The sequence below is a fragment of the Pteropus medius genome, unplaced genomic scaffold (assembly GCF_902729225.1).
Source record: "Pteropus medius unplaced genomic scaffold, Ma_sr-lr_union100, whole genome shotgun sequence".
In the NCBI taxonomy this organism is placed as follows: Eukaryota; Metazoa; Chordata; class Mammalia; order Chiroptera; family Pteropodidae; genus Pteropus; species Pteropus medius.
In genome coordinates this window covers 36,149,815-36,176,372 of record NW_024355205.1, presented here as the reverse complement: position 1 = coordinate 36,176,372, position 26,558 = coordinate 36,149,815, and the positions used below count along the sequence as shown (strand labels likewise).

The 26,558-nt window shown below is 48.8% G+C and overlaps 1 protein-coding gene and 1 pseudogene across 1 annotated transcript in view; one reads left to right on the top strand and one right to left on the bottom strand.

Annotated features, from left to right (window-relative positions):
- The window catches only part of PCP4 (Purkinje cell protein 4), a 53,016-nt gene extending 30,769 nt beyond the window's left edge, over window positions 1–22,247 (bottom strand). The window contains exon 1 of the mRNA XM_039857693.1: window positions 22,099–22,247. Within this exon, the coding sequence (XP_039713627.1) occupies window positions 22,099–22,107 (9 nt within the window). The 5' untranslated portion in view covers window positions 22,108–22,247. The remainder of the gene's footprint in view (window positions 1–22,098) is intronic.
- LOC120598979 (uncharacterized) lies at window positions 7,787–7,905 on the top strand (annotated as a pseudogene).
- Window positions 22,248–26,558: the final 4,311 nt, after the last annotated feature.

The window sequence follows — 26,558 nt, the reverse complement described above, 5'->3', positions numbered from 1 at the left end:
AAAAGAAAAGAGAGAGAAAAAGAGAGAATGAGAGAAAGAAAGAAAAAGTCAGCATCTATTTCAACACCAAGAAAACCAGAACCAGGAGCTCGCCTCATAATTCTGTTTCCAGGAAAATCTCGTCGTGTTTCTTTGTCATGGCACTTGGCACAGATGTTCTCATTCAGGTCCTCTCCTGGTCAACTCCAGCCCCACCCCCACCCTAATGACTTCATGTTCAGAAAACACTCCTGTCTGGGACCCTCGGCCACACCTGCTCACCACAGACCCAGCATCTTCTCCCATATTCTCTTACACGTCTAGAAGACTAACCATCCTCTCATTCTTTGGCTGTCTGAAATCAGAGTCCCCGCGGCTCAAACCGGCTCTGTGCACATTCCCCTCGGGCACACTGGCATTCCGTCTTCAAACACATCAAGACAACGACCCTGTCCCCACTAATTCGAAAAGAGCTCTATGCATCCCTATGTTCACCGTAGCGCTATTTACAATAGCCGAGACTTGAAAGCAACCTAAGCGCCCATCAGGAGACAACCGGATAAAGAAGTCGTGGTTCATATATACAATGGAATATTACTCGACCATAAAAAATGAAATCTTACCATTTGCAACAACACAGATGGACCTAGACGGTATCATGCTAAGTGAAATAAGTCGGACAAAGGAAGACAAATACCATGTGATCTCACTTATTTGTAGAATCTAAAGAAAACATAAACAAACAAAATGAAAACAGACGCACAGATACAAGAGCAAACGGACGGTTGCCAGACGGGAGGGGATTTGGGGGGCTGGGTGAGAAAGGTGAAGGGATTAAGATGTCCAGATTGGTAGTTACAAAACAGTCACAGGAAGGTGAAGTATAGCGCAGGGAATATAGTCGATAATATCATGATAACTACGTGTGGTGCCAGGTGGGTGCCAGACTAATCAGGGGATCCCTTTGTAAATTATGTAAATATCTAACTACTATGCTGCACACCTGAAACTAATATAAAGTAATATTGCATGTCAACACTAATTGGGAAAAGACAGCGTCTTTGTCGTCATCCCCAGGACCTCTTTAAGGGACAGAGGGTCCTGTGTGAGGGAGATTTTCCATTCGATTTACCTTTATAATCACAAATAAGAAGACTCCTCAGCTCATTTTCTTCAAAACCACCTCTTTCTGGTGTCCCCACTTTACCATGAGGACATGCTAAATCCTCGTCTGAGGACACAATGCAAGAAGTTAAAATTACAGCATTAAAATAACCTTCGTTTCCAGCACAGGCTGGGGGCCTGCACGTGTGCCGTGGGATGTGTCGAGTGGCAATGACGAAATCTGAGGGAATGAGGCAGAACCACTGCCAGCAAGGGACTTCTGTGGGTTCTCAACCCTTAGACACTCGCGAAGCAGCTCACATCGCACGTCCTTCCTCGGTGACATTAACTAATAACAAGATAGCATTTCAGAATTTAATAAACCCCTAATTAAAAGAAGCCTAAATAAAGAGTGAGTATACGATAGTTCCTTCTGATAATCTAGTGCATGCCAAGTATCTATAAAAAGGCAGAAGTGGTATTAAAAGGTATAATTTCTGAAGGAGTTTTTCCTGACAGTCCCGATGCAGCAAGGGCTACCGGCAAAAAAACACAGAATATGTCTTAGTTTGGTTTCCTATAAAGCAGAAGCTGAGACAAATGCCGTTTGTACTGCAAATGAGAGGCAGGGTGCGGGAAGGAGGGAGGAAGGGCGGAAGGAGGGAGGAGAGAGAGCCGATGCGAGGATTCGTCATCCAGCCGGTGATGCAGGTGCGTCCAGATGAGGCTGCGCCTGAGGACAGACCCCAGCGGGAGAAGGCGAACGATTACCCACCAGCTCCTGCCGCTCACTGGCCCACGACATGCGCCACAGAGAGTTCGTTCCCGCTGCTTCGAGACTGGGCATGTCTGGCACCTGGCATGTGCCCAGGGACAAGGAAGCAGTGCCAGGACGGGAGGTGGGGAGGTGGAGACATGCGGTGTGGGCAGGAGGTGACATCCTGTCACTTTACACCTGTCTCAAGTCTGGGGAGCCCATGCCGAGCTGGCTGCCCACAAGGGACCTCACCGATAGGTCTGGAGTGACACGTGAGAGGTGTCTGACTCGGCACATAAATGTAGCCGGCCGACTCTCTTCAACCAAGTTGCAAAATCATGGACAAGCCTTTTCTATAAGATATCCCACTAACGGAACAGGCCACGTCCAGTGAATAACCGGCTTTGGATCCACTTCTCCCTGTACGTTGAGCTGAGAGTGGCTATTCAGGCATGACTGGCCACTTGCATGCCACATCCAGGGCCTGTACACGCATCAGTGATACCTGTGTCCCAACGATGTCAGCTTGACTGGAAAGCATGCTGTCACTTGGACCATCAGCAGCAGGCTCAAAAAGAGCCTGACTGCGTGTTTGTCACGAAGCCCCAGTTTCCTTTGCAAAGGACTGTCTCAGTTATTTCTCAGCCCACTATTCTTCCTCGTGAAATCTATTACAAAATCTTAGTGTTCTTGGACCAGTCTCCATTAGGTAAGGGGAGGGAGGCATTTATCTCAGGCACAGACTACAAGGAGGCGCCAAGAAACTCATTCGTCAGGACAAATACCGCACGGGATCACTGTGGCATCTGCAAACAGCAGAGTAGATGGTGGCTGTCAGGACCTGGGGCCTGGGGGACAAGGGAGAGGACAGAAAGGGGCACCGACCTTCAGTCGTAAGATGCATAAGGTCTGAGGATCTAATGTGCGACACGATGATGATAGTAGATAACATGGGCTGCGTCGCTGAAATTTGCTAAGAGTGAAATTTAAGTGTTCTCACCAAAAAAAAAAAAATAGTAAATACACGAGGGGATGGACGTGGTGATTGACTCGGACTCGACGGTGGGGATCTTCCACAGTGCACACGTTGTGCACTTTCCAATTTCACTTGTCAATTACACCTCAATAAGGCTGAAAAAAAGGTAATATTTTACAAAAGAAAAAGTACCGCAATAAGTCGTGATCGGCAGACATCGACATTTGACGTAAAGGTGGGGTCCGCCAGTGTTCGTGGCACAGTGATATTCATTCCCTTTTGGCTCAGGCTCCTGTGCGGTCCACCAGGCCCTGGTCACGTGTACGAAAAAGAACCACGTAAAGGAAATAAAAGTTGGAGACGCTGAGCGATTTTAAGGCTTTAGAAAATTAATCTAATAGCGTCTTTGAGACTTTTCGTTGGCAGCTTTGTCGTGGGCCATCTCCATAGGCTCTGAGTTGATGCTGTCATTCTGAGCTGATTTACTACGTGTTTTCTAGAAAACCGCAGGAAAGGGTCCCGTCTTTCAGACTCTGCCACTGACACCCACAGAATAGGACATGCCAGTCGTATGTCATCCATGCAGCTGAATTACCAAAACCTGCTTCCTCGTTAATGCAAATGCAGAGCATCAGACAGATTATGTCTACTTGGAAGACAGCCAGTATGCATTAGTTCATCTTGATGACGAAACGCATGTTCCCATTAAAACGCCTTTATTTTTCATTTCGGAGGTTTGAAGAGAATGGAACATGAAATGAATTCCAGCTGGTTAAATCTGGGGAACAAATAATATTTGGGGAATATTTTCTGAATCTACACCTATAGCGTTTCAGTGGATAAATCTATATTCGCACCAAAAACTTAGCTTGATGTTTAATTCGGTGAGATACGACTTGACTAGAAAGTCACCACTTTGAAAAGTCACCACCTTAGGGCTGGAGAACAAAGAGCCTCTTGAAGCAGTAAGGGTCCAGGTCATTCCCGGGGACCTCACGATTTCCCTTTCTTGCCTCATCTCCCCAAAGTGCTCACCCATTTTGCCACCAAATGTGGGGAAGAGCTCTATGCACCGACAATACTGGAAAAAAGATGACAACCCCCATGGGCCGAAGCTCACAGGGGACAAAGGACAAGGGGACCCCACAGAAGCCTCTGGCTTGCAGAGGCTTTTCTTTCAGCCCATCGTCAAGCCATCAGGGGAGGAAGCGGACCGGGCCGCTCGCCGTCCCGGGCTCAGCCGCCCGCTGCTGCAGCACGAGGAAACCCTCCCATCAGAAGGCTTTGGTCTGTCCCGGGCTAAGAAAGAAAAATTCTTTTCAAACGCAGGTTGTCAAAATTAGGCCCATTCACTGATGCGCAAAACCATGGGCAGCGAAGGTCGCAGATCCAGTGTCAGAGGCCCAGACGCAATCCAGGGTGAGGGGCGGGTGACTCACTGCTGGACTGTTTACTTCTCCATCCCGGAGCCAGGCACTCCGCTGGGCCCCAGGAGTCCCCAGGAGAAAGGCACACTCTGACCGACGGCTCGCCCCCTGGGGGACGGACAGAGACTAAATCAACCATCTCGGTACTGGGGTAAGAGCGTGACCCAAGACGGCTAAAACCAGAAGCAGGAGCGTGGGGTCCCCAACTCACACTGGTGTGGGTGGCGTCAAGGGGTGTTTCCCCATCTTGAGAAAGGAGTGTGAGTGGCATCGCCCCCACCCGCTGTGACCCCTGGGGAAATCTCTATCGGCAGAGTCTCCGTTCCCTCCACCGAGAAGGACAGATCATGACCTCTGGCTCCTACCGGCCACATGTAGGGCCCGGGCACCCAGTAGGCGTGCTCTCCCTGCCGTCCATCACAGCAGCATTCTCCAGGAGAGGCGTGCCTCGGGGGCACCAGGTGGTCGGCATCTCTATATCAAGAGAAGGGGGAGTACCTGTTTCAAGGTTCTTTTTAGCATTTTATCTCAGTTGCCAGCCTCTGGCTTCTGTTGGGCTCTGTCTACCAAGCAGTTGCAGAGGTTTGGCAAACAGGAAAGAAAAATCCATCCCATCCCCATGGTGGCTGAGCAGCTCTTGCTAGCGAGCGCTGCTTAATGCCACCTATTCCTTGGTGACGCATCTTTTCTTAAGCCATTTTCCTCCGTGGCGCTGTCTCCCTTTCGTGCTGCTGCATCCTAATAGTCACATTTCTAATGGCAGCGTCGCGACAAGCAGTTCCTCCGATGGCTCATAAACAAGAGGAAAAACACAAAGCTGCATGTCTTTGGCGTAGAGCGGTTCGGAAATGGCGAATTCTTTGAAAAATTAATATCCTGCATGAGAGAGATGTCGAGATGAAGACCTGTCCCCAAAGATCTCGGTTCATCCCTCTGAGCTTTTTTTTTCCTGTGCTTCCTTTCGATGGCCGTGTTTGTAAAGACCCAGGACGGTGGGTTTCCATGGTTTTATATTTAATGTGTTATTGACGAAGGATCACGAGTCTCTAAGATGAAATATCAGACTCTAAATGAACAGAGGAGTAAAACCACAGTGACCGCATAGAGAAACGGAATAAGCAATGGGTCCGCCAGCGGGTCGTCGATGATGGCTCGGGGCCACTGCAGTCATTAAACGCGTGGCTTCTCCGAGCGTCAAAGGCACATTATTAAAGATGGCCACCAAGTCAGAGTCCCTGAACTGTTCTGAGGAGCAGCAGAGACTTTTATGCCAACATTTTGTGATAAGGACAGAATTGATTTAATTTCTTGCCTCTGATATTTTTAAACCGTCTATAATTCTCCCAGTAACATTTTAAAAACTGAGCATTCAAAACTCCACTAATTTAATCCCTAAAGGTATAGAAATTCATGTCAAAAGAGACCTGCAGCTGGATTTTCTTTTTTTTAAAAAAAGTTGGTTTAAAAAATGATGAGATTTTCAAGGACAAATGCATTAACGTTTATACTCCTTTCTAATTCTTCCTCCGTGCTGCCTCTCACCTCTGCAGGACCCAAAGGCTGAGATTCTGCCTCAAATACTATATTCTGCCGCTAGCATTTTCATCCTGACCTTGGTGATAATAGCAATAATTAACATCGCTGTAGTTAGTTTCGGGAGACTGTTTATGAAAGGATCCTCATGTTTAGGGATTCGTGTTTCTTCTCCTTGAAATTCAACTTATGCTTTATCCTGCAGCCATATTTTTTGAATTAATATTTTCTACCCTGAAAATTCTGAGTGCCAATTTTTTTTAAAAATAACATTGTCTTCTATTTCTAAAAGGAGGATGTGGTCATTATGACATGTTTGGAAAATAAATGCGCAAGGAGGAAAGCAAAAAAAAAACCTACATATAATCCAACTAGTCAGCTCGAGCTTGTTACCAGTCCCCACGGTGCAGGGCAAAGCGATGGCCGGAAGGACCCTTGCCGGCTCCGGGGCTTGTTCCTGGTCGCTCTGTGGCCACCAGAGCCTCGCCACAGCCTTCTCCCCACCCCCACATGGGTGAGCTGGTGGTGACGTCGAGTGTCAGTTTAAGGAAAAGGACAGAAATCCATTTAAAGACAGGCACTGGAGCTGCTTTGCAGATGCTAATGCTTCCCTGCTCTTTAAACATCTCTGCTGTTTGAGACTTTGGGGTGACTCACGAGGACCAAGGATTTGAGCTGCCACCATTCCTTGGTTATTTTCTTACATTTCTAAAACTTCAGCTATTAAATGGTTTGGAAATTTTTGCAACGTGTGATTTAATTTATTTTCGAGCCTATGTGGTCAAGCTTTCCTCAGGACAGTGTAAATACCTTGCATCGTGGATCGGGTTTATTTGTATTTAGGGTGTGATGACGAAGTATGTAGGTTCTGGGGTTGTGGTTGCGGGGGAGTGACTCTAAAGAGACACAGAAAAGCTTTTAGGGGCAAGAGAAGAGTCTATATCTCAATTTTAAGACGGCAAATCGACTACCCAACTAAAAAAGGTAACTTTTGTTATATATAAATTACGCCTTAATAAACCTGACCCAAAACAGAAAAGAGTGACCTGGAATCAAACTGTCCGGCTCTCCCAGCCCTGTCACTTAGCAGCTGTGTGACCCTGGGCAGGTCACCTCACTTCTCTGAGCCTCGGTGTCTGCTTCCGTAAAACGGGGATCACAATACACCTCCTTCATCCAGCTGTGATAACTAAATGAGATAAAAACGGTCACATTGCCCGGATCTGCTCCCTAAAAGGAATCTGGCTGCGAAGTATGGGAAAGAGGCTTGAAGAAGAGGTCTGCCTCCTCCTCCTCCATTGCATTCACCTTGCAGTAGGTGAAGCAACGAGGCACAGCGGGCTCGGCGGCTTGGGGACCTGGAGAAGCCTGGCTCTCCCATGTGGCCAGGGACTCGCTACAAGTGACTTCACGCCTCATGTCATGGCTTCTTCATCTGCTCGGTTTCTTCTTCATGAAAGATTACATTATTAGTTTAAAAAGTAAACATACATCTCCCATGGCCATTATAAGAATCCAAAGAGAGAATTAGTAGTATTTGCGATCATTTCTTCCATAAAGTAAACAGCCTCTACCTGTTAGTTGTTAAGTTATTAATATCGGGCCAAGTTTCTTGGGCCTCTGATCCTGGGGTGGATATATTTTGTATGTTTGGTGCAAATCACTGCTTGCATTTTTTTCTAGAAAGAGAAGATGCTGGAGGAAGATAGAGTGAAGACTGAAGGACAAGTGTGCAGAAGCTGGGGACACTTAGTGGCCCCGGGACAATGTGGCCCCAGGACAATGTGGGTGCATCCGGCCCAATCTGCAGACTCTCCCCAAGTCTCACGTTGCAAAAAAGGACGCATGAGTCAAATACAGCCACCTCCATTTATCCCCATGACGGGTGACTTAACCTGCCTTCGGTAATCTTTGGAAGCCCCCGAGATTTGTAAGGTGCTAGAATGATCCTGAATGCGGATGTCATCATGCACTTTTCACATCTGAACTGCACCCAGAGAAATCCTTCTCATCTACAGCCATGCCACCCTGAACGTGCCCGATGCTGTCCGATCTTGGAAGCTAAGCAGGGCCGGGCCTGGTTAGTACTTGAATGGGAGACCACCTAGGAAGACCAGGTGCTGTAGGCGTAAAAAATAAATAAGGGATTGTAAGCTGACAAGGTCCTCATAATCTGTGAGGTCAACCAAGGGCTGCCTCACTTAAAAAAAAGAAAAAAAGAAATGCTTCTTCATTTACCCTACTTTTTGTTTTATCCCCCCCAAATTTGTGTCGGTTCCTTAGATTATCCTCAGAATAAAGGTGGTGGGTAGAAAGGCCAGATGCTTTCTAGAACAGCTGCTGTAATTGAAGGAAAGACAACAGGCTCACAGACAAAGCCACAGATATCCATCTTTTATTATTTCTCGCTGTGTACACAGAGGTACCATATTCAAACAAGGCAGAAAAGGACAAAAGAAATGAGCTTTTTCTCTCCATCCCTAGAATTTATGGCTGACCAGCCAAATGCCAAGGGAGAAAAAGAAAAAAGGAGATGGGAAACTTTCAATAAAAGATAAATGCGAAGGCGGAAACCGAGACGTGCCAATAAACTAATTCATTTAAGGGCAAATCTACCTTATACAAATGGTGAGGGGAAAAATCAACAGGCATGGCCAGTTTTCTAGAACAAAATGAAACCTATACTGTATCCTTGTGAAAATACCAAGCCTTCCTGTCCCCTCTAGAATCATGTGATTTCGGGGGAACTCTTCTATTTCAAAGGCCAGAGAAGCTAACGTGAGTCCAAAAAGCCCACATATGGTTTCCCCAGATTATAGAAACTGGCCACAGAGAAAGACACCTCTTTGCTTTGCTTTCCACAGGAACAGCATTCCACGCCTCCATCCCTTCCCCGATACAGCTGGTAGGATGCGGTGCTGGGTGTAATCTAACAAAAGCCAATGGTGGCCAATGACAACCAAGGGAAAACGTCCCCATGGCTGGGAGACCCTTGCCCTGCCAGCCTCTACGCGGCCATTTGTCCTGGGCACGGAATGGTCACTCACCAAGGCCACGTGGCTCGACTGTGGTTGAGCCAATCAAGATCAAGTGCACTCAGCTTCCTGACCACCTAGCAGCGAGCTTGGATAAGAAGCTCGAAATGGGGCACAGAAGAGGAAAGGACACAACGAAATCCACTGTGAACCAAGGGACGTCCACATTCACTGCTGAGCGAACGAGGATGCTTCCAGGTTTGGCAAAGGCGTGTTTTCCTGTCTTTGCACCAGGGCACCAGGCTCTGTCTCTCTGTGAATGCAAACAGCCATGTGTTCTCAGGAGCAAGAGCATAATACTTCCATAGCAACAACCACATGACGTGCATAATTTGACAGATACCAAACCTGAGACACAGAGAGGTTCAGTAACACGGAGCCCAGCGGAGGGAGTGGAATTTGAACCTGGGCAGAGTCTGTACACTTGTCACTTCATCTTACCTGTCTGGACGGAAAAACACTGGCTCAGAAAATGCAAGACAACCCCACATGCCACCAATGGTGCAGACGAGTTACGCCTCAGTCCATCTGGTGGCAGCGTGGGACACATACTTTCTGACCCTCCTCGGTGCAGAAAAACATGACATCACACAAAATTCTGTCTGTGAAAATGTATAGACCATTTCGGAAAAACGATGGGTGAACACACTTCCGTCGGGACCCTGGTCCTGAGCCATGCAGTGTTCAGCGCCCACTCTGACTTCAAATCTGCAGCTGCATTTCCTGCACCTGTGAAGACAGGCCTCCGAGACCGTGCGGACAGCTCTGCCCCGTTGCCATGACTTATTTTTTAACTGGCTTTGGGGACTCTTGTCTATACAGTCTTCCTAGGAAAACCGAAGCTCGGTCCCTGTGCAATGACTTCTTGTGATGACACGCAGACGTGCACTTGGCACTGTGTGCTTCCCCGTGTGCTTCTCCAGGAGGGGATGTTTCGAGGCTTCGGAAGCTAGAGACTTTCTTTTTTGGTAATAAAGAAGCAGCCAGGTTTTTTTCTCCACTCGACTAAAACAAAAATAGCTTCGGGACACAGGAGAAGTCTGAGGTTGTGTACTTTTGGAAGGAAAGAGAATGTCTTGTCCTAAATCAGCTGTCACAGCTCAAGAAGCAAATTGAGACACAGATTATAAGAGGAGATAAAAGCTATATAGACCATTTGATCTGCTGTTCCCTGGGGAGGTGAAAATTCTAGCAACCTCCCCATTGAAACAAAACGCACGCCGCCCACCCACACCAGCAGCACCGCCCACCAACTCGGTCTCACAGCTGTGCCTCCTTCCTGATGGATGTTTGCTCCATATTTTATTTTCAAACCCCTCCAAAATCCAGAATGACATTATTTGCCAGGAAAAAAAAAAAAAAAAACTATCGTAATTTAAAGGTCACCTTCCGGGGACAGGGCTGTGACAAATGGCCGAAGCCCACACCAAGTGCTTCATAGCTACATATACTGACTCTTACTACAATAAAGCTCTTTGCTTCCCAAGCACAAAAATGCTTCTTGAATGGAACGCGCCTAATCCATATGCTCTCTGTGTCCCTTGACACGGCACGATCAAGGAGAGAAGGCGAAGACAGAAGACTTTCTTGACATTTGGGATCAGAATTGGAGGGATTTTTCACACGGGGATTAGAGTGAGCACTTCTATGGTCTTTTAAAAAGGTAGACTTGCCAAGTGTTTTTGAATCAACCGCATGACTCCCTCCTCACAGCGGCCCTGCAAGGTCAGCCAGCATCGCCTGGCTTCTTATCCAAGCTCGCTGCTAGGTGGCCTTCCTCAGAGCCAACCAGAAGGTTCCATCTGATCTGTGGGAGAGACCTTCAAAGCACTCCATGGTCGGGTGTGAGGCATTCCAAAAGCCTCCACATGGGGAGGGAAAATAAACACATACGAGGCTCCAGACGTTGCAAAGGTATAGTGGAATTATGTTTCATTAGCCCTCTTCCACTGCAAAGCAATCAGGCATGACCTTACCCAGGTGTATGGGAGGAGAAAAGCCAGCCTCACGGCCATGTGACCTGGGCAGTCATGCAGAGCCTCTGACTTAGAAAGGCCCCGAGCTTGGTTTAAGGCTGTGTCATCGCCGTCTTGAAATTCTTAACAACGTTTAACATGGAGCCCAGCATTTCTGTGTTTTACTGTGCCCCACAAATGGCCACTGGTCCTGTCCCCAATACCCAATCGCAAGCTCACTCGGACTTCCCAACCCCATCGGAGCTCTCATCACCTCAGAAGAGGTTTCTCACGGAGGTAGATTACGAGCAACAGATGACGGAATCGTCGCTGGTTTTTAAATTGCCTCATTTCTGAGGAGATGTGCTCAACTCCTCAGAGCACGGCCCGCTTTCTTGTCGTAATACTAAAGGGACATAGTAGTGAGAACAGGGTCCCCTGAGGGCACTGCTTGTAGCTCTAAAGTTACATTACACTGCATCTATATTTTTGTCATGTGTGAATTCAAAATCCTCATCAAAAATTCAACTGTGGGCGAGCTCTCACCGGAATTTCAGCCAAACCTGGCTCTCAGTAAGAACTCAGCAAAAAAATGATGACATGGAAATTCACAAAAGAGTGACCAAAAAATGAATCTGCTTTGAAGATGGGAAAGATGAAATCTAGATGAAAACATAACAATGAACTCGCAGGCGGTCTTTGGTGGAAGTCACCTGACAAATTGCTGTATCTATTTTAAGAAGTTATCTTCAAGAAGAGGTAAAATAGCCCACATTTCTGAGGTATGGAACATTGCTAGAAATAATGTTTGCCACGTGGCGCCGTATTATCTTGATATTTTGACAGGACTGGTGCATATGTGAGAAAGAACTATAAATATAGGATGAGCCCGTGCTTTGAACAAGTTGCAAAGAGAAGAATAAGGGCTGAGAAGCCACCGTGGACCTTGAGATACCAAAGGGGCAGGGATGGCTCGCCGTGGACGAACACGGCACTCGCGCAGGAGGTAGACTGCAGGTGTATCTGAATGCGCTTAGGCGTTTCTCGCCATCAGAACATGGCACTTTCAAGGCGAAACAATACACACAATTCCAAGAATCTTATTGACTGTCCTCGTGTCGTCTGCTTCCGATAGACTGAGTAGATTTTTTTCCCTTATCACTTTTAAAGAAAGATAGAATAAGTCGATAGAACCCAAATATTCAATAATAAACATGGGAAAATGTCCAACATGTTTAAAGCAATGTCTAGCGCTAAGCAGGAGTCAGTAACATCATAATAGACATGTATCCAATCATTGGACTTGAAGATTGCTCAATTCTCATGTGATTCTAAAACCTATGACTTTTGAGGTCAACCATTGGTTATGGTGGTTCTTTTACAATCAATATTCCTGAGCCCCTAATTTTGTAAGCACTGATACCATTGGGAAGTTTTTCCTGAACACTTCCTCTCCCCCTCCCAGGCCTATGCAATGGCAATAATCCTTGCTTCCCTGGCACTCGGTTTATCTGCTGAATAGATCTGTCCTCTGTATGGATCCTGCAACCCAGTTAATTTTATGTGCTCTGTCTCCCTCGCTATGCCATACGGTCTTTGAGGGGTAAGGACCACGTCTTATTCATTCACCCAGGACAATGTCCAACACACAATGGTTTCTCCATCAATGTAAGTTAAATGACATGTGCTGGGACATGAAAAGCTACAGAAGACTCAGTCTCCGTCTTTTAAAGTTTCCTAATCTAGAAGGCAGAAAGAAACACGACTGATAGGATAAGTGATTACCGGTGATACATGCGATGGTTTTGACCATAGAAAGGGCCACCATTCCCTGAGCAAACATTTTCTAGGTGTTTTATTCAGAATGCTCCTTCTTATTCAAACAGAGCCACGGCGCATAAGGCAAGGAAAGAAGCTGATCAGTGTAAACTCAAAACTCGGCCGGGCAAGGCAGAAGAGGACTTTGTCAACAGAGACCTTTTGAGACAGTTCACAGGAGCTGTAATACTGGCATCTTCTCCATGTATGATTGGGGAAGGAGGGTGAGGGGGACAGGGTGGAAATTTAAATGTCTAAAAATAAAGTAGAAGACCTGGTGAAGGAAAGAATGACTTTGTCAAGATTTCTGTCATGGTTCTTTTTCTACTGGAGACTAATCAAAAAAATCCAGGACGATATTATTTTTAATGTATTTCAGTCCAAGTCTTAAATGGAATTAGGACAAGTGAAGATAATGGGGTCATATATAGGATATGACAGAAAATGAGAAATTTAATCGGATAGGAAATGTGTAAGTGAAACCTAGACTGGTTTTTTCTCAGGAGGCTCTGTGGTTTTGAACAAGTTTAGCCTTTGGGCACTCTGTTCCCTATTTTAAAGTGACTACTTTGAATGAAATGACAACTGTGGCCTCCTTTAAGTCTTTGAATTCTGAGTAGAACCACAGAAATGACAGTCTTGCTCTAGGTCAATGGTCTTTGAGCAGGCCGACTGCACCCCAGGGAGGGGCAGGGCCACCATATTCGAATGCACATGTTGCGCACAGCACAACCCCAGGGTACCACTGACCCAGACGGCAGTGTGAATAGCACCTCTGGGGTTCTATGATGCTTAATTCTCACAACCATGCATGGTGAAGAGAACTTAAAAATTTCTATTTATATCTTTTTTAGAATCTGAGATCAATAAGAAAGAAATTAGGTTTTATCAGCAGCTAATTGGATTGATACTGACATCATCACTTGGAGAATTGGGGAAGGTGGGAGTCCCACGACTGAGGATAACCCAGGACACACTCACTTTTGACTTGCTCTCAGAATATTGCCAAGAGCCACATTGCAGTTCCTTGTGCTCCCGTAAGAGGATTTACGGATTATACAGTCTACCTTTAGCTAAATTAATCTCCCCTCAGCAGGTAAGTGGCTTTAAAAAATTCTTGCGTAGTCACATGCTACAACATGGATGGACCTTGAGGACATTATGCTAAGTAAAATAAGCCGGTCACGAGAACACAAATGCTGTATGATTTCACTTAACGGGGTAACTATAGTACTATTCATAAAAATACAAAGCAGAATGGTGGTCACCAGGGGAGAGCGGGTGAGAAGGAAGGGGAGCTGTTGTTCAATGGGTACGGAGTTTCAGTTTTACGAGATGAAAACATTCTGGAGATCTGTTTCATGATACTGTAAATAAACTTGATGCTGCTGAATTTTATACTTAAAAACGGGTAAGATGGTAAAATTTATATGTGTTTTTTAACACAATAAAAAAAATTCCTGCATAAAATTTTCCCAGATTGAAAACAATATGGCCAGCAAAAGCAACAAGGAAACTGTAGAAGTGCTAACTCACCCTTCCATTAGACTATCTTCCAGTGCCGACAGGAGATTAAAAACCACGGTCATAAAATTAGGCTCCAAAAAACGGTGCAGTTACCAAGACTATTTAAATTATAGATTTTCATGCTTTTCCATTAACAACTAACTTTCACAGGTATATACTGTGCCTCGAAACTTTGGCAAGGGTTAACAAAGCCATCTCAATCAGCGAGATATCTAAAACTATCATTTATTTCATCATCCTCTTTTTTAATATTTCTTTTTGCGTGTTTTATAACTACACTTAATATATCAGCACACTCATATGTAATTTTTAAATCAATTTTTTAATGTATGATGCCAAAATGCTCAAAAATTTTTTCCCAACAGGGCGAACTACTGAAAACTTTGCAGACCACAGCCCCGCGTTCCCTTGTTTTGTCATCGATCTAAGGGAAGGCAGATGAGATAGGCCCCAAAAGTTGACAAGTTTTGAATGTCAGTTTTTAAATACTTGTGGATGGCTCTGCTCTTAAAACAGTGACAGCTAATTGTGAAAAAGAGAAGGAAAGGGCCAGGGTAGTGACGGCCTCGCGAGGCAGAGGACGAACTCACGTCAAACCACCTTGAACTGTCTGGGGAGCAGGTGTTCCTGCAGCATAATGAAGTTTTGCGTGTTGCCAGCTGCATCTACAATTCTTTGAAATGGAGGAAGAGGCACGATTTTTAAAGGAGGGCTCAAATCCTCTCCCATCTCCGACGTGGGCAGGTTTGTGTCAACACTGGGGTCTACTGATGACTTCTCACCCCCAGAGAAAAAGAGATCAGTACAGACCAGAAGCTCCAACACGAGTACCCTCGGGCTTGCGACCGGATCAATTCGTGGGGTTGGGGACTTCTCTGCATATCAAACAAGTGTGGGGACATGTGAAAAAGAAAAGCCTGGGTATCTATTTGCTGGGCTTGAGGGGAAAAAAAAAGTGATATTTTTCAACACCCCTTACTGAAACAGTGAATAATACTTAATATGGAAATTATATATGTATCTGAAATTTTAACACAGGAGTAAGTTCTTCATTAGTTTTTAAATAAGTAGCCGTACGATCACCACAAAACTGTACTGGCTAAAAGAAAATCTTGGGGTAAAAGGGAGAACATATTTTCTTGCTACATTTTTTACTCTCTCATTTGGTTGAAACAAATGATAATGAAGACAGTCAAAGGGTCCTCTTTTCAGGTGTTGTATAAAATTTAAAAAGCTAGTCGCTTGCGTAAAAGCTTGGCCAAGGCACAGGTGTGGTGTTAAGGGGACAGATGACCATTTCTTCCATCATGTCCCTCCATAACAGCTTTGGATTATAATACCAGGAAAAGCGTAATCTCCAACCAACCCAGGTACAAACACATCTCTCAGATTGTCATTTTTAAAACTAACATTCCAGACCTTGGATTGAAAGACTGACACGTGGATGACCCGAGATGTTTCAGTCTTGGCAAAGTGCGTGACTGTCTTCACACTGGGAGCAGAAACCTTCTCGAGAAACGACCTGTCCTGCTCTCCATTCTAGCTCCATTGCAATATGAAAATTGCCTCATTTGAATAGTTCTAACGGTTCATACTTTACGGCTTCCTTCCCCTTAGACGTTCTGCAGGACTGTTTTCAATTGGTGGGTGATTACCTTCCGGCATTATGATTCTAATTTGTCTTCCTTTTTATTCATAAGGTGGCACTTTGAGAGTAAAATAATAAAATAATGGCGCTTAGTGGGTGATTGATTTTTCCACTGGCGGTGTTATAAATGTGGCCAAGCGTTTCCCTTTCAGAAATGGAATGAGAAGTAATTCAGTGAGATGCTGAAGCATAAATTTAGGGCTATTTGCGAGGCACGAACAATATTCGAGCAGATTGATGCCTGGAATGTGTAACTCGACGCTGAATCGTTCATGCAGAGTGGCCCAGAAATGAACGCTGGATCTAAAGGTTTGGGCCATTGACAGGTGTGGCAGGCTCACTTGGCTTGTGACACAAAACAGTGATCTATAGCGCTTTCTCCTATCTATACCCAAAAGGCACCTGTACCAGATCGAATGAAAAATGTCTCTCTATTCATATGTCTACCTCACCTCATTCCGATGATTGGGAGAAGAATAGTAAATAGTTTATGCCTGGAAATAACAGGCAAGTGGAGACAGGCCCTGTCGGACCACACAGGGGCCTGCACACGCAATTCGAAGTCTGACATCCCAGGCGAACAAATGCAAATTGATCTCTCTTTTTCTGTTATGAATTTTCATATAGTCCCGTTTCGAATACAAACGAATTTAAAATATTTAAACAGGCAACCGTAATTAAACTATTTGTTTTCATTAACGCCGAGGATTCATTTTTAACTATTAATTATACTAATGAAATACGCCATTTGCTTTCTGGAGGCTCAGTGGGGTCTGCCGTCGACAGCACGCCGGAGCCGCAGCTCGGCACGAGGAGCCAGCTCACCAAACATCTGCTCCGATGCCTCCAACCCCCCTCGAAGGGCCAGCACTGCTTTTCCATTTCCACACGGCGACCTGTGCTCCACGGTAGCCGTGGGCTCTGCCTCTCGGCCTGCAGTTCCTTCTGTTGGAATTGCCTGCACCTTATCTGAAGCGCAAGAATCTCAACGAATTCAAGCCTGGACTCCAGAATGTTAGAATCCTCCATCCCTCTCCCTCGGCTCCCTTACTTCCCTTGACATTTTCCCAAATGTCACGACTCCTTTCTGTTGAGATTCTCCCCGGGTTTTCTCATTTTCTTTGCCCGCCATGAAAGCGTTCACCTCGCAGATGTTATCACGCATCCATCGTCAAAGCGAAAGGATTTCTGTGGCAAACGCAGGTTTCAAGCCCAGAGCAAACAACAAAAGACATAACGCTCCGTCTCAAGACATATCAAGGCCACAAACCTCAGCATTTAGAAAAGATGGCATCTGATTCTTTGGTCACATTAACTGATAAGTCCACATCCCAAAATGCATTTATTCATCCAATAACTAAACATCTCCAAGTGCCGAACCAGGAGCCGGGCCTTGAGGACGACATGTAGCTGTCCCTGTCCACGGTCTAGATAGGAAAATTCTAACAATCAAAACACAACCCATAATACCTGCCAGGGACCGGATATTTGTGTTTCTCCAAAGTTCACGTGCTGAAACCCTAACCGCGAAGGAAATGTCAGCTGGGAGGCGATCAGGTGGTGAGGGCGGAGCCCTGTGGTGGATCGGAGCCCTTTTAAGGAGACCCCAGAGTGTTCCCCGCCCCTTCCGCCCTGCAAGGACACCGCAAGACCTCTGTGACCCAGAAGCAAGCCCTCACTCCACCACGCCGGCTCCCTGATCTCAGACTTCCGGCCTCCAGAACTGTGAGTGACACGTGGCTGCAGTTTACATACCAGCTGCGGTGCTTGTTATGGCAGCCCGAACACACTGAGGCACTATCTTAACAGCATGATCTGTAATGCTGTGTTTTACAAAATATCAGTCGAACATGATATAAACCTATACGTATGCATCCCCTAAAATCTTTCTTTGTTCCCAGCAAGAAACCATTCCAGAAAATCATTCCAATTCATGAAAAGCCCCAGGCTTGGGTTCTTCACGTGTTCAGATGATACAGAGTGTCCAGTGGACGCAGAACAGAAGGACTAAGGATAAATTGTGAAGGCTTCCACCTACGACAGCGCCTCTAAGGAAGCACGAGAGCAGAAATGAGAATTTTAAAAAATAAAGCAGAGAATACGATTATCAGAAATTCAAGGTACTTTCCATTACAAAAAGCCACGTTTCCTTGTCATCGTGATCACACTATTCCACTAAACCTTTAATGAAATCAAGTGTGACTCATTTGTTCAATTTTTCTCTCCAAAAAAAAGAATGCATCTTGCATCCTGTCGTTTTTAGAATTCGAAAAAAAGAACGCATCTTGCATCCTGTCCTTCTCAGCGAGTCTCAGGCCCACAGCATTTGTTAATGAAATGCAGGGCGAGAAGACAAGCCCCATGGCAATGCATTAAATGGTCAGTCCAGGAAACACGCTTTTCATGGGTAATCGAGGCCTCTTCCCAGTTAGGAAAAGTCCGACTTCGAACCCAAGCTGGAACTGGTGTCTTTCTATATCTCTGTGCAGAGTAGAGAGAGTGTCTATTTTTGTGCGATCCAGCAAAACCACATGGATCTTGCTGGATCATTCCATTTCTTCACTGCAGTACACCCCCAAATGAGGTTAAAATTACATGAGGAATTGAATTGTCATTTACCCTTCTGTTGCTAGGCCTTCGGATTTTATGCAATGACCCTCAGAATCTGCGCTTAACTGGCATAAGCAAACCTAACCACCCACCTATACGCATGTTTGAGTCCACTGTAACATCCCAGGAAGCGCACGACCATAAAAATTCTCATCTTACTGTATGTCTCACCCTGATGGCTAAGTAAGCCCCGAACTATTGTCACATGATATTTTGTAGTCAGTGGCTACTTTTGATAGCAGAAAAACTGTCTTTTCTATGCCCCCACCCCAAGGCTTAAGTGGGCCTGGCGTCTCCTTGCAACCTCTGCCCAGCACGATGCCAAACTGTCCCCTGCCCCGCCCCGTTGACGTTTAATGTACAAGGCAGCGGCGTCTGAGCCATGCCGAGGACAGACGTGAGGGTCTGAAGATTTGACCGTAAATGTCGTCCGTGTGTTCGAGCAGGCCTCTGACAGCCACAGAAAAGCTGTCCTTTTCTCGAGGGCCACGTCTGTAAGGAAAAACAGCCCATAATCCCGGGGCCGAGTCGCAGCGTCCCGCCCGAGCAGTGAATCCGAAGGATTTCGAGGATGCGTTCCCGAAGGGGTCTCGGATCTAATTAATAGCTGTGGACTGATGCTTTATGCAACTGGGAACTCCTCCACGCCCTCAGAAACAGGGCTTGAAATTCTCCAAATGTTTACCCTTCTGCATTAAAATTTTGCCCCTGGCTCTTCTGAATAACTTCTTTTGAAAAGCAACTTAAATCAGACACCTGAATAAGAAAATGGGGCTCATTGTCACTGTTTGTGGGACCCTTTCAGTCAAACCGTATTAGGCGGTAAACAAAGAGAAGCTTTTCTTCCTTCCTGTGCCTGGGGGGTCCAGCGGGGAAGGGAAGGAATGCATTTTGTAAACTCCAACATTGAAGGTCACGATTTCTGATCTGGCTAACATACCTAAGCCTCCATTTTGATCTCTGCTAAATTATCTTCCAACTCATAGACTGCTCCAGGCACCTCTGACATACTTTAATGCTGAAATGTAAATCAGACACCCCCACAAGCCACCTCCGCTCTCTCGCATTGCCCTAAATTTGGACTTTACTTTTCTTGCTATACTTGAAATGTTCTTTTCAATCACATGTCATCATCCCCCCACCCCCAAAAGCATTGTCACAGGGAATAAAGAAGACCTTGTGTTGTAAAGTCACCATTTTAAAGCCAGCTCCAGGCTCAGTACCCCGCTACTTGTTTTTCTTTTTAAGGCTGGAGAGCAGAGGCCACCCCAGGGAGCTTGTGGTCCTTGGAGGGGCTCTCAGCCCAGCCTGGGCGTGCACTGGCCCAAGGGGGTGGCTGTGAGCTTGGGAATTTTGCAGTGGGCACCGAAGCCTGATAGCTGGAATAGAAACTGTTTGCCCACCAGACTCAAATCCTGAAATCAGTGGAAAGTCACAAAATACTTTGCCTCGGCCGCTGCAGTAATCAGTTACACAGGTAAGAAAAGGATCAGCTGGAATCCATCCCTGTCTGAGCGTCATAAAAACGAGGAGCCACATACAGTTCATCCAACGAAAGGAAACCCTAGGGACGAGGATGGGGAGATGCCGTTCTCTCCCCAGAAAGGAGCTTCTGCTCAACTTTATTAAATGTGTTAAGCAGATTTAAGTTTTAGTCCAAGGGCAAATTCCCGTCCTCTAAGGAGCACACCCCCAGAAACTTGGAGATCGGCCAAAGAGCTGGTCACCCAGCTGGTGGCCAGGGAGTGGGGGCTGCACGTGATGGGCAGGAACGGGAAGGGGGTGATGGGCAGCAAAGGGAGGCAAAGAAACGGGGCAAAGATATTTTCTGATTTTATCATCATTAAAGGAACTCAGGCAGGGAGCTCTTGCAATCCCCTGCCAACTTGTCATGAAAGGCTGGGGGTGGGGCCGCGGCTGCAGAGCTGTCCTAATTACACATCCGGCAGAAACGAGGTTGTCACCCTCATCGCGGGGCGAGGTCTGGGACACTTGGTCTCTCTCCCCGGAGGACCCACGGTTAAGCGAGCACCACGGCGCTGGGGCAGCGTGGAAAGCTCACGAGGACCACGCTGGGCAGGAAGATGCCCAGCAGCAGGCGGGGTGGCCGAGCCAGCGAGGGGTGCTGGCAGGGGGACCGCCACTCCGGAGGAACTCCTGGCAGCCACCTGATGGAAGAAAAGGGGCCCCAGGGCTCTATGGCATCTAAGTCCTTCTTCCATGTGAAACTATTAAGTTGTGTATGAAAAATCCACTGCATACAGCCATCCCTTCTTGTTGCAAGCAAAGCGAGGTGAGCTGACACAAGTACAGAAGCTTCTGGAATCTCTGCTGAATGCAGCAGAAAGCCCCCCACCCAAGCACGAGGGAAACAGAGGCCTGGTCCTCGCTGCTCCTCTCTATTTCAGAGCCCCCCTCCTTCTGCTCACCTCCCCATCTTTCTCCTTCTCTGGAAGCCCCTGTTCGGGGAACCCCGCATGCATTCGCGTATCAACATCCACCTGGCGGTCTGCCACCCAGCCTTGCAGCCCAAGTCCTGGCTCTGTCCTTCACCAGCGGTGGCTTTGAACCAGTTGACTTTGAACTTCTCCGTGCCTCTGTGTCCTCATCTGTCAAGTGGGAATGATACCAGCACCTGCCTCACAGAGTTGCCGGGAGGCTCAAATAGGGGGGAGCTCGGACTGTAAGAAGCCCAGCTCGGCCCCGAGGCCACCGGTCAGTGGGACCCGCCGTGCTGGTCGCGTCTGCCATCGGAGGGTTTCAGCCTTCCTCCCTCCTCCCCACACTCACCCCCTCCCTTGCTCAGGACCGCGGCTCCATCCCAAACCCCTTTCCTAAATTTTATTAGCCTTTGCCCACTCCTTCTTCCTGTCATGTTTATATCAAAAGTCACCCATCAGAGAGAGAGAAGCACCAAAGAGGCATTTTATTTCCAAAGTTGTTCATTTTACTCTAGACTTCTAAAAAAAAGATCACCCATTTGTCAGAGGAAAAAAAAAAGACAGAGAAGATAAAAGATCTTCAAAAGTCATTATTTAAGTGCCCACCAAAAGGACATGAAAGCGGGCTGTCTCGGTTATGGAGTCACATCGGAGGTGGCCTTGCTCGCCCCAGTCTGCCTCACTCAGAGGAAAGGAAGAGAAGATGGTTTTAACCGTAAAATGAGCCATCGGCTGCCCCCCGCCCACGCACACACACAGATGCTGCATAAACACATTCGAGGGAGCGACTTTCAGTTCAAACTTGTCATTCCTCCTCTGCCAGCGTCTCCCGGGTCTTGGAGCCACACACACGCAGACACACACATTTCTGTCACGGTTCCTACGATTTGCGTCCCCCTCGCCGGTGTCCTGATTAACTGCAGACGTGGTTTGCTCAGGCGGGCAAAGCCACCCTCTCCACACCGCTCGCTCTCCTGACTGCTAACACCCAAAGCAGCCTCCGGAGTCGCGATTAAGTCAGAAGCACACAGGGCAACCCTTTCTCTTTCTAAGGCAAAAAAAAAAAAAAAAGTTGCAGACCGCACAAGTTTCTGGGCTTGCCCTGCAAACAAAGCCGCAACAGCGGGGGTCCTCGAAGCTCACAGCCACAGGCTGACGTGCACCCCCCGCGCCCCCCCCCCCCAACCCGGGCCACCAGAGAGAGACCACCTTCGCATTTCCCCAGCCGACTGTGCAGCGAGGGCCCTTCTCACCCCCGAGTTCCCGGCAGAGCAGAAGCGCCACTCACCTCGCTCATGATGCTCTGATCTAATCAGCCTCTCCGGTCCGCCACTCAGCACAGAGAGCCCTGCTCAGGGGAGTCGCCACTCGGCCGGCCCTGGCTCTCCTCTTAAAAAGGGCTCCCGGTGGCATCGTGCCTCCCGCAAGCCAATGAGATTCATTCACCTGTCTGAACGCCTGGCGGAGATCTAAAAGCACAAAGGGCCACCTAGTGGAACAAAGGAAGGCGTGCTGGGTCCCTGCTCCAGATTGTCCGAGCCGGGAGGAACCGACAGAAGGAAAAAAGAAAAAGCCGAAATCAGAGGGGCAAAGACCGGCACAGGTTCGCCCTCGTTCACGCACCCGAGGGGCGCAGGATGGAAATCCATCTGCCCCATCGGTCGAGAGCAGCTTTGTTTTGCGAAGGAAGGACCGCTCCGGAAGCCCTCGTGTGCTCCGTCCCGCATCCCTCCTTGTTTCCTGGGAATCTGCAGCACAAATCGCAGCCATGAGAGGTGGGCGTTTTCACTCCTTCTCCCCGACCCTAAATCCTCCAGCCGGCTTGGACTCCAGGACCTCAGCAGGACAGAGACACGGTCTTGTAGTGTCGCGAAAGGAGAGGAGCTCTCCAGCTTCATCTGCGGCTGCCACACGATCTCACCACCGTTGGGAAGACTCTGCTCTGACCTTACAACATGCGAAAAGGTCTGGTCACCTCAACCTGTCCAGCCTCTCTGGGCAGAGGTTCTATCTTCTAGCCCAGTCCTGGGCCACTGAGACCCTGAGGCGTCCTCACGGCATCTGAGTGGACCTTGGCTTTCGCAAGGGAGATGCCACGGGCTGGGGAACGTGGCCGATGCACAGAATTGAGATGCGTGTAGCTGCTTATCTTTGTGGCTCTGCCACTCGTCAGCTTCAACGAGTCCCAGAATCAAGGAACGTGACACATCAGGACATAATGACAGTGTTATATCCTGGCAAACCTCCAAATAATAAGGAGCAGCCCCTCTGATGGCAGGGACCTGCCGCAGATACGGACACTCTGTGTGACGGCTGCCACACGGTTCATGCGGATAAACAGTCGGGAAACTGAGCAGCTGTTGCGACCCTCAGATGCCCACAGGGCCTCACCCAGCACCCCAGCGTGGAGAGACCGAGTCCCTAGCTGCACGTGGGGTCAGGGCGAAGCACGGCCCCGGCTGGGTGTCTTCCACTGACTTCTGCACGGCCATCGCCCTGGTGGCCGCACCTGGCCACTTCCACCTCCCAGGGACCCTCCCTCGTCACCCCATACCCCATGGGGCTGTCCTCCCGCTCCACGCCTTCCTGCTGCAGGCTACTTGTTCCCAGCGTCCACCCCACCTCTCCCCCCACCCCAACTATCATGGCAGTTTGAGTTCCCTCCCGTTCTTTCCTTATTATCCTTACTCACACCTGGAGAATAACCCACTGTGACTGCTCTGGGTAAGGTCCCAGGGTCCCCACTTGCAGCCACCCTCAGAGGGAAATGCCTCAGTGGAATCGGTGAATATCTGAGTCACCTACGGCTTAAACCGACCAGTTGGATCCACAGAAGCCACTTCCCTGGTTTGGGAGCAGGAAGTAGGATGTGCCGACCACAGGGCAGGCGCAAAACAAGGTTCACGCAAACGCCAATGGTTTGCGTGACCCCGAGTCGGCATCTCCTTAAATTGTGTTCCCTGGGTGCCAACCTGTGCCACGCTGGTGCTGGCCCTGCCGGCAGCTCTCCGACTCCCAGGAGAGGGTGGACGAGCTTCGCCAAAGATGAAAGCACGGTGACAGGAGAGAGCGGGAACCTAGGGTGCCAGCAGGACGAGGCTGCGACACGGTCCAGCCGGATGCGCGCCTCGGGACCGGCCAGGCTGGAGAAGCAGCGGCTCCGCCTCCAGTGTGAGTACTCGATGTGAAAGTCCAGCCCTCCCCCAGGGTGGGCGATGGCTGGGGGCCCCGCTTTATTCCTGGGACACCGAGCAATAATACTTTTCAAGAAGCCTGAGCGCTTGGGGAAGGTGTTTTGGAGGAGGGGGTGCAGCAGGAAGGGAGACTCAAGGAAGGCTGGTGTCCTATTATCTGGCCAGTCCTCAAGAGGAGTTAATATGTCTGTGGGAAGAAGCACATGTCGGCTGACACCTTCCTCTCCCCACATGCCCCCTCCCCGACCTCTCTGCTGCCTGTGCAGGGACGGCCACCGCCACTGCACCTCACAGCACCCCACCGCACCCCCTGCGCCCCACCCTGGGCTGACCCTCTGCCCGCTGGCACTCAGCATCACTCACGATGGCTTCTTCCCCTTGACTTCTGGTCTCCAGCCCCAGTCCCATCCCCCGCCCCCCACTTCAGAGCCACCTCAATGAGTGACTGAAAGGCCACACGTCCCCGGAGGGCACCAGAGAACACAGGCTGCCCAAGGAGGCCAGGGCTGGAGCCCTCGTCTGTGCCACGGGAACATGAGCGAACACAGAGCCACAGGACGCGCCGGACTCCATGGGCTGCAGGAGCTGGTCTTTCTAACTTACAGACACTTTGCGTAGGAATCTGTCTCTCGAAAGCCCCCTTTCAGTGGGAAGACGGGTAAGTTCATTGTAATAACTCACATTTCACAGAGCAACAGAAATTAACTATAGATCTTGATATATACACATATATATATATATTTAAATGTCCTGACCACACGAATCATTTGCAAACAAAGGACCCACCCGCCAGCACCCCTGCCACCACCCTCCTCACCCTCTCACCGCCCCCAGCCCTCCCTGCCCTGCACTGCACGCTGGCGCTGGCGGAGCCCAGGCAGGCTGCCTTCAGGGCTCCCGGTGGCCGGAATCAGGAGCAGGGACAGACGTAGTGCGGTCTCCACACATCCAAGAGCACAGAGCAGGGCTGGCTTCCTGCCTGAGGGGCAGAGCCACACCCTCCCCAGGGGGCACCTGTCCGGCCAGGGACTTCGAGGACCCAGGGCTCGGAGGTGGAGGATGAAGCCTCCCACGCGCGCCCCTGACGAGGTCCGCGAGCGGTTTGCAGGCTGCGTTCAGGCAGAAGGGACGAGTGGAGGGGACGCAGAGGACCGGCTGTCTCTGTCGGTCCAGCTCAGCTGCAGATGTGGATTTTCTCCTAACACAGACGCACGCATAGATTCGCAGCAGCTTGGGGTTTGGGGAGCAGTGACAGTTGCTGGAGTTTCTGGGATGGGGGCGGTGGGGGGAGGGGCAGGGTCGTTGGTGCCCAGGCTCAGCTGTGGCTTTGCTGCAGAGAGTGCACTGTTGGGGACACATCAGGGGCTTGGAAAGGCTGTGGAAGAGAGGACGGATGACGCTATGGGCTGGACTGTGTCCCCCCAAAATCCACATACGGGCAAACCTCGTCTTATTGCATTTTGCTTTGTTGTACGTCACAGATACTATGTTTTGATCAACGCGGAGGCAAGACCCTCCACCAGCAAAAAGGATCATGGAAGGTTTCTGACGGTTAGCATCTCTCAGCAAGGAAGTATTTTTAATTAAGATATGTACATTGATTTTTTAGATATCATGCCACTGCACACTCAATAGACGACAGTATCATGCACACGTCACTTCCGTGTGGACTGGGAAACCCCAGAATTCAAGTGACCTGCTTTATCGTGATATCCACTTCATTGTGGTTGGCCTGGGGCTGAACCCGCAGTCTCTCGGATGCACACCTGTGTCGAGGTGCTAACCCCCCGGGACCTTGGAACGGTACTGCATTTGGAGACAGGGTCCTAAAAGAGGTAACTAAGGTCAAAGGAGGTCCTACGGCTGGACCCTAATCCAAGAGGTCTGGGGCCCTTGAAAGAAGAGGACAGGACCCGTTGCAGAAGGCAGAGCCGTGAAGACGTGAAGACGGCATCCACGGGCCTCGGGGAGAAACCCCAGGAGAAATCCACCCTCGCCAACGACGTCCAGCCCCCAGCTCCTGCAGCACTGAGAAAACACGGTCCTGTCATCTGCGCCCCCAGCCTGTGGGACTTTGTTACCGCAGCTCGAGCGGACCGAGGCAGGTGATGTGGCAAGGGCTTGCCGGAGACTTTCAGGGAGGAACAGAGGGCGATTAGGGCGATGGAACCCTATGAGCTTCTCCAGGACACGTGACTGAAACAGTCACCGCCCGTTCATGAGCGGGGAGCTGTGCCGGCCTCGGAGGGCAGCCAAGCCGCCGTGGGAATCGGGGCCCACGGCTATACGCGAGGTGTGTGCGGGGCGCTCCGTGTGGTCCCAGGTGCACCCCCCGCCCCCACCGCTGAAAGCAACTTCCGTCCTGTCCCGACTCCCAGCCCCATCTGTTCCCTTGGGACAGCAGTGCCCCAGCATGACCAGCCCTCAGACCAAGAATCGCGGGTTCACTGGACCTCGTCTCAGAATCCCGAGGGACAAGGATGAATGGTTTTTAAGACTTTCATGTGGTTCTGATAAGCAGTCAAGTTTAAGAATCATTGCTTGAAGTGGTGAC